The following is a 17,500-nucleotide window of genomic DNA, read 5'->3' on the forward strand; positions in this document are numbered from 1 at the left end:
ATAATCTAGTTAATTATGACGATTTTCCTGCAGTTGGTAGAGAGAGGGTTAAGAAATGTACGGAGATTCGTTACCCAATAAACTTTCGCCATAAATCATTTAATAAATCATTTATTCAAACGTTGTCCGGGGCATGATTAAATTTAAACTTCGTTGACATTAAGAAAAGTTTTAATGCTTATTGCTTGTGTATCGTGCTTGCTTATTCATTCATCCAGTTGATTTCCAGTTGAAGATTAGCTTGGATTCGAAACGTTATTCACTGTCCATTTTGTACTCATTAATGTAAGCAGATAATACCTCGTTTATACAGTGACAACTTATATATATATATATATATATATATATATATATATATATATATATATATATATATATATATATATATATTGTATCGTGTTTGATACAAATATGGTACGAAAAGTGCTCGACATGCAGTAATGGAGCGAATTAAAAGACAACAAACTAGACCACAATATTTCATGGAAAATTTTATCTAAAGCAACAGGATACACACCAACATCAAAACAATGTAGCTTATGCCTGGAAGAGAAATATACTATAATCAAACACCCTCATGAAGCCACACTCAACATGAAAAGTGAGATGTACGGAAAGTGTCCCCATCGGCGTAAATTCTTGTTAAGCAACTTTAAACCGGAACCACTTCAAGAAACAACAACAGTCAACAAAACAACTCAGTCCTGACGATGGCAAATTAAGCCTGAAACATTAATGTAGACTGTCTCAAACATTGTGGTAAATATTTTAAATAATAATAATAATAATAATAATATATATATATATATATATATATATATATATATATATATATATATATATATTACGTAATGCAAAATGTTTTGAATATTTTGTCTTTATGATAATTGAAATAAAGAATATTAATGTCTAAAACTTTGATTCAATAATATTGTCAGATTTGTAAATTGTCTCCTTCCCCCCGGCATCTACTGCCAAATAATAATGAAACCTGCACTGTTCCACATACCTCCGTGTTTTCCTACTAACACTCACATTGCACCAAGCACCATTTTTATGTTGTGGCACATCAGGAATTAACTACAGGTTGTGACGAGTTTTCTCTTTTAATCATCAAAACAAATCCAATAAATCTATAAATATAAATAAACAACAACCCCCCTCCCCCCCCCCAAAAAAAAAACAAAAAAACAACAACCCACACAAACTCAACAACAAATGAAACAATAATAAAAAATTAAATAAAACAAATAACGAACAAATTACAAACAAACAAATAAAAACACATTTAAAACAAACAAACATACAAACAAACAAAACACATTTAAACTAACCAAACAAACAAACAAAACCCCAACAAATCAAATACACAAAATAAAATCCAAGAAAAAATAAGTTGGATATTTTAAGGGGCGTGGCGACATTGGTTGATTTGGTGCCTGGCACCACATCCATCTTTTAAAAATGGATTATAACAGCATTTAAAATAAAATAAAACTGAGAAATGGTAAATACCGCCTCTTACTTATTTGAGTAAGTCTTTTCAGTATATTTTTTCTTTCTTTTTTATTTGAAATATAGTATGTCTTAAGTTATTTTCTTCTTATTCTGGCACCACCTTATACTGTAAGCATGCCACGCCACTGATATTTTATCATTTCATCTATCTTCTTTTTACTGAAAAAAAAGAAGAAATCTCGTAAAATTACACATCTCCTATAATGTGTATGTGTGTATAAACAAACGATAGAACGAGCTCCGACGAACTTTACAACTCATAATGCAAACAAACACACTCGGTCGATTTTCAGTATCTTGACCAAATGATTAAAGCTATTTCAAAGAGCAACCAGTTGATCTACGTAGAATAGAAATAGATAAATTAAAACAAACAACAAACACCCCCCCCCCGCTTCTTCTCCCTCGGTCTCAAATAAACCAAATTAATCACAGCACACAAGGAAAAAGATAAAGAATAAATAATATATGCAAAACAATCTATCCAAGAGCTGATTGCCGCACGCACTCAAATAACCACTCAACAAAAGCAATCGAAAACAAACGAATAAATAAATAATCAAATATAGCATATATATATATATATATATATATATATATATATATATATATATATATATTAGCTAGTGAAAAAAGACGTTTAGCAAAAATCGGACGCCCAAATTAAAAAAAAAGGAAAACAAAAACAATCTTATAAAGGACAAAATAAAGAACACACAACTTTTAAAAAAGCCCAAAAACCCTCTTAAACAAAAAAAAAAAAAACCCACAAAAAAGAAATAAAATTTTAAAAAAACCCAGTAAAAACAGACAAACAAACTAACAAAACAAAAACAAAAACAAAAACAAAACAACAAAGAAAACCTCTGAGAAATTTAAGGAAATACAACGAAAAATATACAAACAAAACAAAAGCATAAAAAAAACCCTGTAAAAAACTGATTTTTGCATTTATATGGAAAAACTAACAACAACAAAAAAAAAAACCTCCCCAAGAAACAAACAAATAAAGGAATAGACCCCCCCCCCCCCCCCCCTCACACATACACACACACGCGCACGAACATGAATTGATAAGACATAAAGCTCAAACGTTATGTTGATTATAACCGGATATGAAAAAAAAAAACTACGGACATTTTTTGAAGAAATAAAAACAACAAATAAACAAAGGAAAAAAAACACCTTCGTACGTCATTGTGTATCTCAGGTTTTATTCGTTTATTTCAAATCTTATATCATTTTCAGTAATCTATATATTTAGCCTACAATTATTCAATTTTGATCCATTGAAACAATACCTTTCAAATTATGACTCAGACATTTTTTTAGTTATACAATTTTTAAAAAAAATCCCTATCTACTCCTTTCATCCGATCTAACAGTATTTTATGATGAGTATCCCAAAAATTCATTTTCAGAATTGTCCGAGGGGAGATCCAAGCAGAGGGAATTCTTCAAGAACGAGCTAAACAGACTGGAGTCAAGTCTGAAGAGAGAGTCTTCCAAAATTATTGAACCTGAAAAGTATGATGTATAGTTAGTTATATTACATGTCCACGGCATCTGACCGTATCCATCGTACACTTATAGCCTGACACTAGAACCCGCGAGGACTTATCTTTTGACGTCATTTTTTACGTTTGTACAGAGCCAAGTGAGTTGCTGTTAGTGGAGCCCAAGGAAATAAGTGATTCCATTGGTTGAACAATTGAATACAACTCACTATGTGTTTTCTTTTGTGGTCAAAAACTTGTCTTTCGAAGTCAATTTGTTTGTCATTTTCAGGCTACAAGTTTACGATGGTTCCGGCCTGACCGTGGCCTTCGCAAAATGATGGCCTGACACTGACCAACAAATGCCGTCAAAACACAAGTCTTTTGGGCTCAAAAGAAAACAAATCGTGAGTTGTATTCAATAGTTCAACCAATGGTATCTTTTGTTTCCTTAACCACTACCAAAGACAACTCACTAGGGGGTCCACAAACCTGAAAATGACGTCAAAATATGGGTCTTAGTGGGTTTTAGTGCCAGCCTATGTGTATGATGGCTACGATCTGACCGTCGCTTTGATACCAGTAAGAGGAGACACTGGGTAGCTGCGAATCGGCTTCGGTCGAGGAGCTGCCTAACGGCAAGTGCGTTACATCGGTGGGGTCTAACTTCCTGTCCAATATGTCCACGCTGTGGGCAAGAACCCGAGACGGCAGAGCATCTAGTCGAAAGGTGTGTTGTGACGATGCTACCAGGCGGGTTCACGACGGTGCACGAATGCGGACCGGACTTTGTTGATTGGGTCGATCGTCATAACATAATAGTGTGAACCATAAGAAGCTGCTGCCATCGTTAACATAATATTATAGCCTGACACTAGAACCCCATAGGACTTACAGTCTGACGTCAATTTTTAGTTTTGTACAGCGTCTCGTGAGTTGTCGTCAGTAAAGCTCAAGGAAACAAGTGATTCCATTGGCTGAACTATTGAATACAACTTACGCTTTGATTTCTTTTGCTGCCAAAGACTTGTCTTTTGACGTCATCTTTTGGTCAGTGTCAGGCTATAAGTTTGCGAAGGCCACAGTCTGACCGTAGCCATCGTTAAGGACACTGAAACCCAAAATGACTGGCATTTTGACGTCATTATTTGGTTTTTGCACCGCCTAGTGAGTTGTCTTTAGTAGTGCTCATGGAAACAAGTTCTCCCATTGGTTGAACTATCGAATACAACTCACGATTTGTTTTCTTTTGCGGCCAAAGACTTGTCTATTGACGTCATGTGTTGGTCAATGTCAGACTATAAGTTAACGATGGCTACGATCTGACAATAATCGTGCAAGTGCTCATCATCATCATCATCATCATCATCATCATCATCATCATCATCATCATCATCATCATCATCATCATCTTGTACCGTGCTTGGTAGCGTTGGCGTCATGGCTCTCCACTCATCTCTCTTTTCCGTTGCTCTGATGGTGTTGCTGTTTCTTTCCGTTCCAAGCCAGTCTGGCTGTGTCAGGGAATCCATCATTGCCGCTCCTTATCTTTCAGAAGCTCTCTTTCCTATTAACTTTCCGGTCACACTCGTTTTCTCCAGGCCCTCTACTCATCACGTGACCTAGGAATTTTGCCTGCCGATTACGTTTTGAGTCATCTATTTCTACTTTACACCCAACATATATATTAAAGCCCAACCCCTTTTCTTCCCTTCAAAATCACCTCTCTCGCACTCACACAGTTAGCGTTGGACGCCCTTGATCATCATCATCATCATCATCATCATCATCATCATCATCATCATCATCATCATCATCATCATCACCATCACCTCCACAGTTATCACCACTTCCACCAAAACCAACAATTTGCTCTTCTATAACACCAAAAGCTAATTATTTCATAATTTACTGTAACCTTAAATACTATAACATTTAACATTTAGACCGATCAGATCTTAGCCAACAACGAGACGATTCTAAACCAGTTATTCTTTGTTCCCCAGGAAACCCCACACCCCTTTCATCTTTAACACCCTGGAGCCTTACTACAACACAAGAATGACCAGGTTCCTTATAGAGCTGGTAAGCCAATACAACTGCCTCATACCGTAGCCATCGTTAACTCATAGCCTGACACTGACCAAAAAATGACGAAAATGACAAGTCTTTGGCCACAAAAAGAAAACAAATCGTGAGTTGTATTCAATCGTTCAACCAACGGGACCACTTGTTTCCATGAGCTCTACTAACGACAACTCACTAGGCGGTGCAAAAACCAAATAATGACGTCAAAAGACCAGTCCTTTTGGATTTCAGTGTCAGGCTATAACTTAACGATGCCTACGCTCATACACACTTGTTCAGTTGTTTATCGTACAACTGTCTCCTGCCTTTCTCAGACAACAGATATAAATAACAATTAAAAATTAAAATAAAATAAAATAAAATTCCTTTCATTCAACCCATGGGGGAAATTTGTCTCTAGGGTCTATTCCAAGGGAAGACTGGAATAACCCAGGCGTCAGCCGCAGTGCAGCGCCGGAAATTTAGGTAGAGCGAGGTTACTTGCTCAAGGCCACACAGCGCAGCGGCTGCGGCGGGTGATCGAACTCGGTTCTTTTTAGGTACGAAGCAAAGACCGTACAGCTGAGCCACGCTGCTCCAATAGGAATTTGAATGAAAGCTTACTAATAAACGAAGCGTAAACGAAAACATATAATGTGGACGTTTCGGATTTCCCCTTTAACAACAAAACACGATGAATGAAACACTAAAGACGAATGAGATTTGAATGAATGAATGAATACATTATTCATTGTCGGTAAAAATACAAATCGTGCATACATCGTTTATACATTACAACAACTATTAACAATGACAACAAAATATAAAAGTAATTATTTGAAAAAAAATTAATGATGTATATTTTAAAAATAAAATCGTCTTTAAAATCAGTAAGCCCTTTAAGGCTTTTCATTGACATGAGAATGGTCATTATTGTTTTTGTTATTGCCTGAAGAAGGATTTTGAGCCCGAAAGTTCCATTTTTTTGATACTTTCTTCTTTTTCGAAGCTGTTATATTCATTTTTTGGTCCATTCTAAACAAAACCGTTTTGCAGTTCTTAAGCTGGATGTGTAATTCTTTTTAAAAATGATTTTTTTATATAGAGCAAGATCCCCTAAACGTGCTCAAAGCAACCGGAAGATGTGACGTCGGTGTGACGTCACGACTTCTGTTTTCCATCACATTATTAATATCAAACATATGAATAGACAAAACCTCAGAGAATTTTTGATAAGAGATTGCTTTGGTTATAAGCTTAAGTTATTTTTTACTTCTCAGCTGGAGGACATATAAAATATTTGCAAATGCATTGGACGTGGTGATGAAAGGGATGTGGAAATAATGTTTCTTAAACGTACATGCATGATTGTTTTCATTCTATTTCATTCCACATCACAGCAAACGTATTGGACGTGGTGATGAAAGCGATGTGGAAATAATGTTTCTTACACGTACATGCATGATTGTTTTCATTCTATTTCATTCCCCATCACAGCAAACGTATTGAACGTGGTGATGAAAGGGATGTGGAAATAATGTTTCTTAAACGTACATGCATGATTGTTTTCATTCTATTTCATTCCCCATCACAGCAAACGTATTGAATGTGGTGATAAAAGGGATGTGGAAATAATGTTTCTTAAACGTACATGCATGATTGTTTTCATTCTATTTCATTCCCCATCACAGCAAACGTATTGAATGTGGTGATGAAAGGGATGTGGAAATAATGTTTCTTAAACGTACATGCATGATTGTTTTCATTCTATTTCATTCCCCATCACAGCAAACGTATTGAAACGTGGTGATGAAAGGGATGTGGAAATAATGTTTCTTACACGTACATGCATGATTGTTTTCATTCTATTTCATTCCCCATCACAGCAAACGTATTGAATGTGGTGATGAAAGGGATGTGGAAATAATGTTTCTTACACGTACATGCATGATTGTTTTCATTCTATTTCATTCCCCATCACAGCAAACGTATTGAATGTGGTGATGAAAGGGATGTGGAAATAATGTTTTTAAACGTACATGCATGATTGTTTTCATTCTATTTCATTCCCCATCACAGCAAACGTATTGAATGTGGTGATGAAAGGGATGTGGAAATAATGTTTCTTAAACGTACATGCATGATTGTTTTCATTCTATTTCATTCCCCATCACAGCAAACGTATTGAATGTGGTGATGAAAGGGATGTGGAAATAATGTTTCTTAAACGTACATGCATGATTGTTTTCATTCTATTTCATTCCCCATCACAGAAAACGTATTGAACGTGGTGATGAAAGGGATGTGGAAATAATGTTTCTTAAACGTACATGCATGATTGTTTTCATTCTATTTCATTCCCCATCACAGAAAACGTATTGAACGTGGTGATGAAAGGGATGTGGAAATAATGTTTCTTACACGTACATGCATAATTGTTTTCATTCTATTTCATTCCCCATCACAGAAAACGTATTGAATGTGGTGATGAAACGGATGTGGAAATAATGTTTCTTACACGTACATGCATGATTGTTTTCATTCTATTTCATTCCCCATCACAGAAAACGTATTGAATGTGGTGATGAAACGGATGTGGAAATAATGTTTCTTACACGTACATGCATGATTGTTTTCATTCTATTTCATTCCCCATCACAGAAAACGTATTGAATGTGGTGATGAAAGGGATGTGGAAATAATGTTTCTTACACGTACATGCATGATTGTTTTCATTCTATTTCATTCCCCATCACAGAAAACGTATTGAACGTGGTGATGAAACGGATGTGGAAATAATGTTTCTTACACGTACATGCATGATTGTTTTCATTCTATTTCATTCCCCATCACAGAAAACGTATTGAATGTGGTGATGAAACGGATGTGGAAATAATGTTTCTTACACGTACATGCATGATTGTTTTCATTCTATTTCATTCCCCATCACAGAAAACGTATTGAATGTGGTGATGAAACGGATGTGGAAATAATGTTTCTTACACGTACATGCATGATTGTTTTCATTCTATTTCATTCCCCATCACAGAAAACGTATTGAATGTGGTGATGAAACGGATGTGGAAATAATGTTTCTTACACGTACATGCATGATTGTTTTCATTCTATTTCATTCCCCATCACAGAAAACGTATTGAATGTGGTGATGAAAGGGATGTGGAAATAATGTTTCTTACACGTACATGCATGATTGTTTTCATTCTATTTCATTCCCCATCACAGAAAACGTATTGAACGTGGTGATGAAAGGGATGTGGAAATAATGTTTCTTACACGTACATGCATGATTGTTTTCATTCTATTTCATTCCCCATCACAGAAAACGTATTGAATGTGGTGATGAAAGGGATGTGGAAATAATGTTTCTTACACGTACATGCATGATTGTTTTCATTCTATTTCATTCCCCATCACAGAAAACGTATTGAACGTGGTGATGAAAGGGATGTGGAAATAATGTTTCTTAAACGTACATGCATGATTGTTTTCATTCTATTTCATTCCCCATCACAGAAAACGTATTGAATGTGGTGATGAAACGGATGTGGAAATAATGTTTCTTAAACGTACATGCATGATTGTTTTCATTCTATTTCATTCCACATCACAGCAAACGTATTGGACGTGGTGATGAAACGGATGTGGAAATAATGTTTCGTAAACGTACATGCATGATTGTTTTCATTCTATTTCATTCCCCATCACAGAAAACGTATTGAATGTGGTGATGAAACGGATGTGGAAATAATGTTTCTTAAACGTACATGCATGATTGTTTTCATTCTATTTCATTCCCCATCACAGAAAACGTATTGAACGTGGTGATGAAACGGATGTGGAAATAATGTTTCTTACACGTACATGCATGATTGTTTTCATTCTATTTCATTCCCCATCACAGAAACGTATTGAACGTGGTCTATCAGAGAAGAGGATTGAGCTTTTAAAAAATAAGCTTTTATATTGCGCAATATCCACTAAACGTGCTCATATTGCTTTAAAAGGGGTCCCTGACCAACAGCAACATCTAACATTTACATTTAGGACGGGACATGACGCCTGATAGGCGATATTAATATATTCTTTGGACAGAGACAACGCTGTTAACGACCATGTACTCATTTTACACATGAGTACGGTGAGAGAATGTGAGTAAAGAGTCTTCTCCAAGGACTCAACTATGCGCCGAGCGATGCTCGAACCCAGGACCTTCCGATCCGAAAGCGAGTGTCATACCACAAGACCACATAGCCACAGAGAAAGTGGAAATAATGTTTCATAAAGGTGCACGCATTATTATTTTCATTTCATTTCATTCTCCTTCACCGCAAAATTATTGAACGTGGTGGTGGAGCGAGAGCATAATTTGGACATATAGACCCTAGTATCATTAATTTATAAACGTCCACACATGCTTATTTTCATTCTATTTCATTCTCCGTGACGTCACAGCCAGATGAGATGAAACACGGCCACACCAGTAGAAGAACGGCCCAGGGCCTGACCGATCCATGGCTGGACCTGAAGATGGATCGAGACATTCTCCCCCGAGTATCGTCCAAGCCTGTCAGCAGACAAGTGGCCATCCTTAAAAAAGAGTAAGTGGTTTTATAATGATAATAATAATAATAATAATAATAATAATAATGATGATGATAATAATAATAATAATAATAATAATAATAATGATAATAATAATAATAATAATAATAATAATAATAATAATAATAATAATAATAATAATAATAATAAATATAATAATAATAATAATGATGATGATGATGATGATGATGATGATGATGATGATGATGATATATAATAATGATATTATAATAATAATAATGATGATGATGATGATGATGATGATGATGATGACGCGACGATGATGATGATGATAATATAATGATGATGATGATGATAATATAATATATTGTATTATTATTATTATTACTTATATTATTATTATTATTATTATTATTATTATTATTATTATTATTATTATTATTATTATTATTATTATTATTATTATTAACAATAATAAATCACTTATATAGCGCCGATGTCCCATGTGAAGACACAGCTCTTGGCGCACATTGAAATAACAAATATTAACAATTCAGTTCATTTACTCACTCACACACACGATACACACACACACACACACCAACACACACACGTAATTAATGTGACAATAGAAAATACATAACTATGAGATTATTTGTCTTCAAAGTCAATAGGGAGGAACAGTGAGATGTCAAAAGACTGGTTCATATCCCATTGGAAGTGTAAAACCACTATTCCGGAGGATTGAGTACATACACTTTGTGTAAATGCTCCTCTGGTTTCAGAGTGATGGCATCTTTTTTTCTAGTCCAAATATTTGCTGGTTGTCAATAAAGATCATCTTTCCTCGCTCTTTTACGTCCCGAAACCCTAATGATTTGCCTTAGCATCCTGCTACAAAAATAGTTATGCCTCCTTGAATTATGCTTCAATATATAGCCTGTCCCTGATTAGCAATCCGGAGGACTGGTTTCATAAACTTTTCCCATGATTTTGGAACCAGAAAAGTAGAAGGTGTGACGTCACGACTTTTCTTTCCTATTTAGCTCGGTTTTTATCTACTTGAACTATTAAACCTTGAACCTTAACTCTCTCCTTACCAGCCATTTTCAGAATTTTCACCCAATCTTTGCACACACCCAACACACACACACACACACACACAAACACACACACACACACACACACACACACAAAAGAACTTTCTTACTCAATAACCAGAAAAACAACAAGTATATTCTATACACAATATTATTAAGCTAAATAAATGAGCTCTACAACACAGTGTCAAGTGATTATAACTATAACAACAAATTTTCTTTAAATTTTGTGATGTGCAAAAGAAATCAGAAAGATAAAACCGTTGGTTGCATCGTTACGAATGTGACGATTTTCCGATGGTTGGTAAGGAGAGGGTTAAAGCAGGTAAGGAGAGGGTTAAAGCAGAAGCCTTCAGTCAACATCCGACACGCCACTCTATTATTTGTACTAAAAAGCAAGCTAAAATCTGTTGGTGATCGCTCTTTTAAAAATTATGGCCCTTAACTCTAAAATACCTAACCTCAGCCCATTAGAGAATTCGAGAATATCTCAAACTTTAAATCTGCTATTAAATAAATGATGGCGATGTTTTGATTCGTTTTCTGCCCTTTCAATTCCATAACCCAACACTTTTTACCATAAACCACTCTGTTTTCAGAAAAGAAATACGAGATCGTAAGAAGCGTTCAGCCATGAATCAGTCAGGCACCAGTCGTAGAGAGGGAAGCACCAGGCTACCCAAATTCCCCATGGTACAGATGGAGACACAAGACTTGGCTACAAAACAACTTTACTACAGTGACGTTCCGACACTTAGGTGAGAGGTGAAATTCATCTACTCTCTCTCTCTCTCTCTCTCTCTCCCTCTCTCTCTCTCTCTCTCCCTCTCTCTCTCTCTCTCTCCCTCTCTCTCTCTCTCTCTCTCTCTCTCTCTCTCAGGTACTAGGTTTTATATTTTTTAAAAAGTCATCTATTGATCGAAAACAGTAGGGGCTGCCTGAAGCCGGTGATCTTAAAATACTAACGAAAGAGTGAAAATGGAGAGGATTCGTATGGGAACAAAACAGAGTTTTGTTTTTATTTTTTGTTTTGTTTTGTTCCCATACGAAGCCTCTCCATTTTCACTCTTTCGTTAGTATTCATCTATTGATCGCTCGTTTTGCACAATAACTCTTGCATTATGAGTGAATGACTACCCTGTCGTACTCTGGAAAAACCCATATTTTAATATTTGGCCAGAAAACTCGTCCTTCAAATATCGATCGATTTAAAATGACCAACCATTACATCAATGAGACTGGCCTGTAAATAATCGCAAAGATTGACCATAAATGTGTCACCAGAATGACATAATCAGTCGGAAGGTGAAAATTTTGGATTTGCATTTTTCGGAAAGAATATGCTCACCAAAGCATTTTAATCTTTATTTGAAGTAAATCGGGTGATTTTTCACGAAGATGGTATGGGAAAGGTATCCAGCAACTTTTCTCAAATTTCACACTTTTCAACTTGACTAGCTGTAAAAAATATCTAGAAGTGAAATTAAGCTTTGATATTTCTCGAAGATGTACAAAAAGGGTTGATTTAATCATTTATGACAAGAACTCATTTTAAAAATAAAAATTGACCTTCTAACTAAACATGGCAATATCTCAGTTTAAACCTTTTCACCGTCCGATTGATTATGTCATTCACTGTAAAAATATGTTATAGTACTGTATTCCTTTTTTTTTCACAGACACGAACTCAAGAGCAAATACAGCTCCAGCGCACGTGCGAAGATCGACGAAGACTACAAGAGGACTCACGCCGACTTCTACAGAATGGAGCTAGACAAGTTGGATGAGGTGCACCCAATCAACAGAGGACACATGAAAAGTGCCTATTTCGCCTACCTTCAAAACACGCCCGGATCCAAGAAAGCCATTACCGAGTGTGTGCGGGGCCTTAAATCAGGAAAGGCGCAGTGACTCGAATAAATGATTTACTTATTTATTTGTTGTGATAGAAATACATAATTCAAATTGTCTCGTAATCTGTCCAAAACAGTCGCTAACAGTTTAAAAATGGAAAAAAAAAAAGTAAAAATAAAATCTAAGGAACACGGTTGAAATGGAGAAGAAAATCTTTTAGAGAGGAAAGCAAGTTTAGGTAGAGGGAGAGAGGTGGGTATAAGGGGGATAACTCAAGGTATAAGGGGGATAACTCTAATAAAGTTAAAGACGAGGGGTTGTTTACCCAGTTCAGCGCCATACTCTGGAAAGACAAGCATTTAAAAATTTGGCCAGAATACTCGTCCTCCAAATATTGACCGATTTAAATGACACTCATCCTGACAAAAAAAAAGAAAATACCCTCTTAAAACTTGGACTTCCGCGAGGGTTTAAACTTGTGTCTGTTACTTATCAAGGATGATGCGTATAGCCTTACACCAACATTGGTAACGAACAGAACTTAACGTCTTTTGCATGAGGTATATTATCTATCACATTGACAAAAAAAATGTTTGGAAAGATTGGTGACTGAATCGGACAGACTACGATGTTGGAGACTAGTTTGGTGGTGTCGAGCCTTGCTGAGCTCCGAGACTCAGCTTTTTGTGTAGTTCCTTAGGCTTTTTACACCCCATTTCAAACAAGAACAACACAAACAAACAACAATAATAACGACGTAAAAAAAAAGATACAAGGTGTTTTATTTATCTTGTCTAGCTCCGCCATTAAATCTGGATCTCATCAGGTCACACATTCTATTCCAACAATGCCCTAGTTGTTATAATTTACCTCTTCCTTTCCTCGAATGTTTACAGGGAAAAGAGAAGACAGGTTAATGCTTTAATTAAAAACTGTAACAAATATTGTCAAAATGAACGTTTCTAAGTTCATACTCAAGAGTACTCAACAACAAAAAAACAACAACAAACAACCAAAAACAAAAACACAACAACATGTTTCTAGTATAAATGCTTAAATGATTGATTTTGTATGATGTTATGTGCGATTATAATTTAATTAATTTTTAAAAGAATTTGGATATTATTATCAATTGATTCTAATATTGTCCTTTGCAAATTTTCAAAGTTTATTTATAGATAATTCATCATAGGACAAAATTGCTATATTTCTTTGTTTCCAACTGAACATAACTGAAATGTACTGCTTAGAGCGTTTAGAGAAACTAGCAAATTAATATAGAAAGAAAAATGAGACGAAAAACAAGGGCATTTGACCTAATATTTGTTGTCCAGATTTGAAGGTAAGTATTCACCTATCTCTTGTACAGACCTACCCCCCCCCTCCTCCGCCCCCCCCCCCTCTCTCTCTCTCTTTCTCTCTCGGCCCGTATCTCTCTTCTTTTCTTCTAATCTCTCTCTCTCTCTCTCTCTCTCTCTCTCTCTCTCTCTCTCTCTCTATATATATATATATATATAAATATATATATATAATATATATAATATATATATATATATATATATCCTCTCTTTCTAGTTCTCCCTTTCTTCTTCACAAGCAAATAACCATCTTTCAACATACCCCCCCCCTCCCCCCAATACCAGTTAGAGTCACACGCGTTTTCAAATGGGAGGTTTCGGGTTTTCTTCATCTGCAGGAATCAAACCAAATATCGAACCAGATCCTGACCCCCCTCAGACCAACTGCAATCTTCGACCCGACACACCAACAACCAAACCCCTCAACAACACAAACAAACTCCATAATAGCACGTCCAATACTTCCAAAATCGAAACGCCAAGAACGATGAACAATAAATCAAAAACGCCAAGAAAGACGACGACGAATAAAAATTCCACAAACAAACAAAATGGCGGAAAGAATAATAAATCCAACAGTAACAATGTCAGCAAGGACTCCAACGAAAGCAACGAGTCGGCTGACAATGGCCAGAAAGAAAACAAAAGTCCTCGCCAGCCTAAACCTTCCAAAACCCCTAGAACAAAAGCCTCATCCAGGCCGTCACAAAGTCAAGGCGCGCTGTACTATCAGAGAGGTACAACATACATCACCTTTCCTCGAATGTTTACAGGGAAAAGAGAAGACAGGTTAATGCTTTAATTAAAAACTGTAACAAATATTGTCAAAATGAACGTTTCTAAGTTCATACTCAAGAGTACTCAACAACAACAAAAACAACAACAAACAACCAAAAACAAAAACACAACAACATCTTTCCTCGCTGCCAACCTTGAAAATTCTCCTTACGCTGTGCCTTTACCTAGAAGGCATTCTTATTCCAACAAAACGTTCATAAAAAAGAGCAATGTGAAAAAGAAATGAAAGATTGGGAAAGAGAGAGTAACTGAAGTTTGTCCAGTGACAAACCAAGCCCTGATTTTATACAAAACTGGCAAAGATTGAGTTGTGATGAGTTTATAAAGTTTTAAAAAAATGTCGGGAATAATATCCTTTGGGGTGATAATCAAGGCCTCCAAAAATAAAATAAAAGGGAATTTCAAAGAGTTCCTTTTATTGTAATGACTGGCAAGCAGGTAGTGATTTTAACACTTATTCCTTGGCTGAAGGTTGCAAAAATGAGGGAGAAAAAAATAATACTCCCTTACATTTAACTGAATGAAGTGTAAGAAAACCTGCATGGGGAATGATTCATGAATCATTTTGGAGCGAAATTGAACATGGCAACTCCATGTCAATGTATTGGTTGAAGGTGTATATTTCTTCAAATAAAGAAAAGAAAAGGAAAGAAAAGAAAAAACCCAACAAAAGTCAGAAGGGAAAACAAACGGAAATTTAGATCCTTAAAAAAAAGCCACTGAAACAGCGGAAGGCTGTTTGATACAATGTTTGTCATTGATTTAATGAAGTCTATTGATGGAACTAGAATTCTAGATGGGCGATAACTCTAATGGCACGATGGTGCCACTCACAATGGGGGTTGTCATGGATTGGCAAAAGTGGCAAAAGTGGCTGAAGTGGCTTTATTGAGAGTCGGAGCACTTTTTCCAGACCCGCTGTCAACCGAACGCCTATGAAGATGTATCATTTGCCGTCCTATGCTTCACTTATTTCCTGTTTGAATGTACTGAGTTTTAACATCAGTAAGAATATTATGTCTTTTACATGTTATCCTGATATCAATCAATCAAACAATCAGTTGAATCCTTTACAGAATAATGGTTTCAATAACGAAATTCATCGTTTTCTTTTATATATTATATACATTTAATATTGAAATCAACAATGGTTATATAATATTTTATTTGTTTTCGTAGAGTGATATGGTTTTATTTCTTTACATAGATCCACCTAAGACTGTAATAGTTTGAAACAAATTGTTTATAATTCCAATTTACCAATGGTTCATCCGTATCTGTAATATTTCATTACATTACTGTAGCATATTCTCTCGATTTATGTTCATATATTATTATGAATACTTATGTCCACTCAAACATAAAGATTACACCACATTACTGATCCTCTTCTGGTAAATCATAAATTTATCAAACAAAAGCAATATCGTTGTTATTTATTTCATTTATTACTTTGACTTTTTTCCGTTGATTTTTGATTCATGTTTTTAACCATTGTCAATCAAATTTTTAAAAATTGTAATTTTAAAACCGAGCAACATTGATATCTTAACGACGACACTTTTCAGTCAAGCTGTAGAAACGATATCTAAATATATAACAACGATAGAAAAGCAATCTTTACATACTATTGTACTTTTATACTATATAATTCTGTTCCATGATATACAACGATGAAGACATTATGCGTATGTTGTTTAGTTGCCATGTTTGAGAACAAAAAGAAAACAATCAGAGTGCATTATATCGATAAAATAAACATTGAACATAACATTATCATAACTCAGCTTGATTGTATTTTTTCAAATCCCTTTCTTTTAGCTTTTATACAGCGTGCTCAAAGCGCTTTACAAAGGGACCCTGACCAACAGCAACACGTAATATAAAGAACGAGACATGACGCCTGTTACGTGATAATGCCATTTTTTTCCGACAGAGACAACGCTGTTAACGGCCAGGTACTCATTTTACACCTAAGTACGATGAGAGAAGGTGAGTAATAAATAGTCTTTTCCAATGACTTATCTATGCGCCGAGCGAGGCTCGAACCCAAGGCCTCCCGATCCGAAAGCGAGTGTCATACCACACGACCACATAGCCTTGGGACAGCTACAATAACGAAGCCACCCACGGCCCGACGAAAAACACCAATGTGGAACAAAACGATCCAGAAGAGAGTGGGTGACACTCAACCGGACAAGAACTAAAGTGGGGAAGACCGGGCAGAACATGTTAAAATGATGACTTTCTAGTAGTAGTAGTAGTAGTAGTAGTAGTAGTAGTAGTAGTAGTAGTAGTAGTAGTAGTAGTAGTAGTAGTAGTAGTAGTAGTAGTAGTAGTAGTAGTAGTAGTAGTAGTAGTAGTAGTAGTAGTATTAGTAGTAGTAGTAGTAGTAGTAGTAAGACTCGCAGTCCGAATGACGCTTGCTGAGAATTGTGTGATTCAGTCATAGTCGATGAGTATATCTGTTCTCTCCATCCATGTTGTTAATTGTTTCCATTGGTCACGGTCCTAGGCAAGAGTTTTGAGGCTGTCAAGATCTTGTTGTGACTTTAGTACGGAGGGCACTGCAATATTTTTTTGTTTTTAAGGGATTAATTCGGCCTCATCTGAATTCAGAAATTTCTGATATGTAGAGAGAGATCCTGGTTCGACTTTCTAGGGACAGTCATTATACGTGAGGCCACCCAATGCAGACTACGGAACACATTCTCTTCCTTTATTG

The 17,500-nt window shown here is 35.7% G+C and overlaps 2 protein-coding genes across 3 annotated transcripts in view; both read left to right on the forward strand.

The window, feature by feature from the left end:
- The window catches only part of LOC144957281 (uncharacterized), a 65,072-nt gene extending 52,015 nt beyond the window's left edge, over nt 1–13,057 (forward strand). For both annotated transcript variants that reach the window (XM_078888377.1, XM_078888378.1), the window contains 5 exons: nt 2,940–3,045; nt 5,021–5,099; nt 9,555–9,700; nt 11,365–11,523; nt 12,445–13,057. In XM_078888377.1, coding sequence (XP_078744503.1) covers nt 2,940–3,045; nt 5,021–5,099; nt 9,555–9,700; nt 11,365–11,523; nt 12,445–12,676 — 722 coding nt within the window. In that variant the 3' untranslated portion in view covers nt 12,677–13,057. The remainder of the gene's footprint in view (nt 1–2,939; nt 3,046–5,020; nt 5,100–9,554; nt 9,701–11,364; nt 11,524–12,444) is intronic.
- Nucleotides 13,058–14,284: 1,227 nt separating this feature from the next.
- On the forward strand, nt 14,285–16,534 carry LOC144957282 (uncharacterized). Its single transcript, XM_078888379.1, has 2 exons — nt 14,285–14,730; nt 14,890–16,534. The coding sequence occupies exons 1-2, from the start codon at nt 14,285–14,287 to the stop codon at nt 14,999–15,001; spliced, it is 558 nt and encodes a 185-aa protein (XP_078744505.1). The 3' UTR covers nt 15,002–16,534.
- Nucleotides 16,535–17,500: the final 966 nt, after the last annotated feature.

The sequence above is a fragment of the Berghia stephanieae genome, chromosome 11 (assembly GCF_034508935.2).
Source record: "Berghia stephanieae isolate SIO BIC M18660-M18661 chromosome 11, UCSD_Bste_1.3, whole genome shotgun sequence".
Classification (NCBI taxonomy): domain Eukaryota; kingdom Metazoa; phylum Mollusca; class Gastropoda; order Nudibranchia; family Aeolidiidae; genus Berghia; species Berghia stephanieae.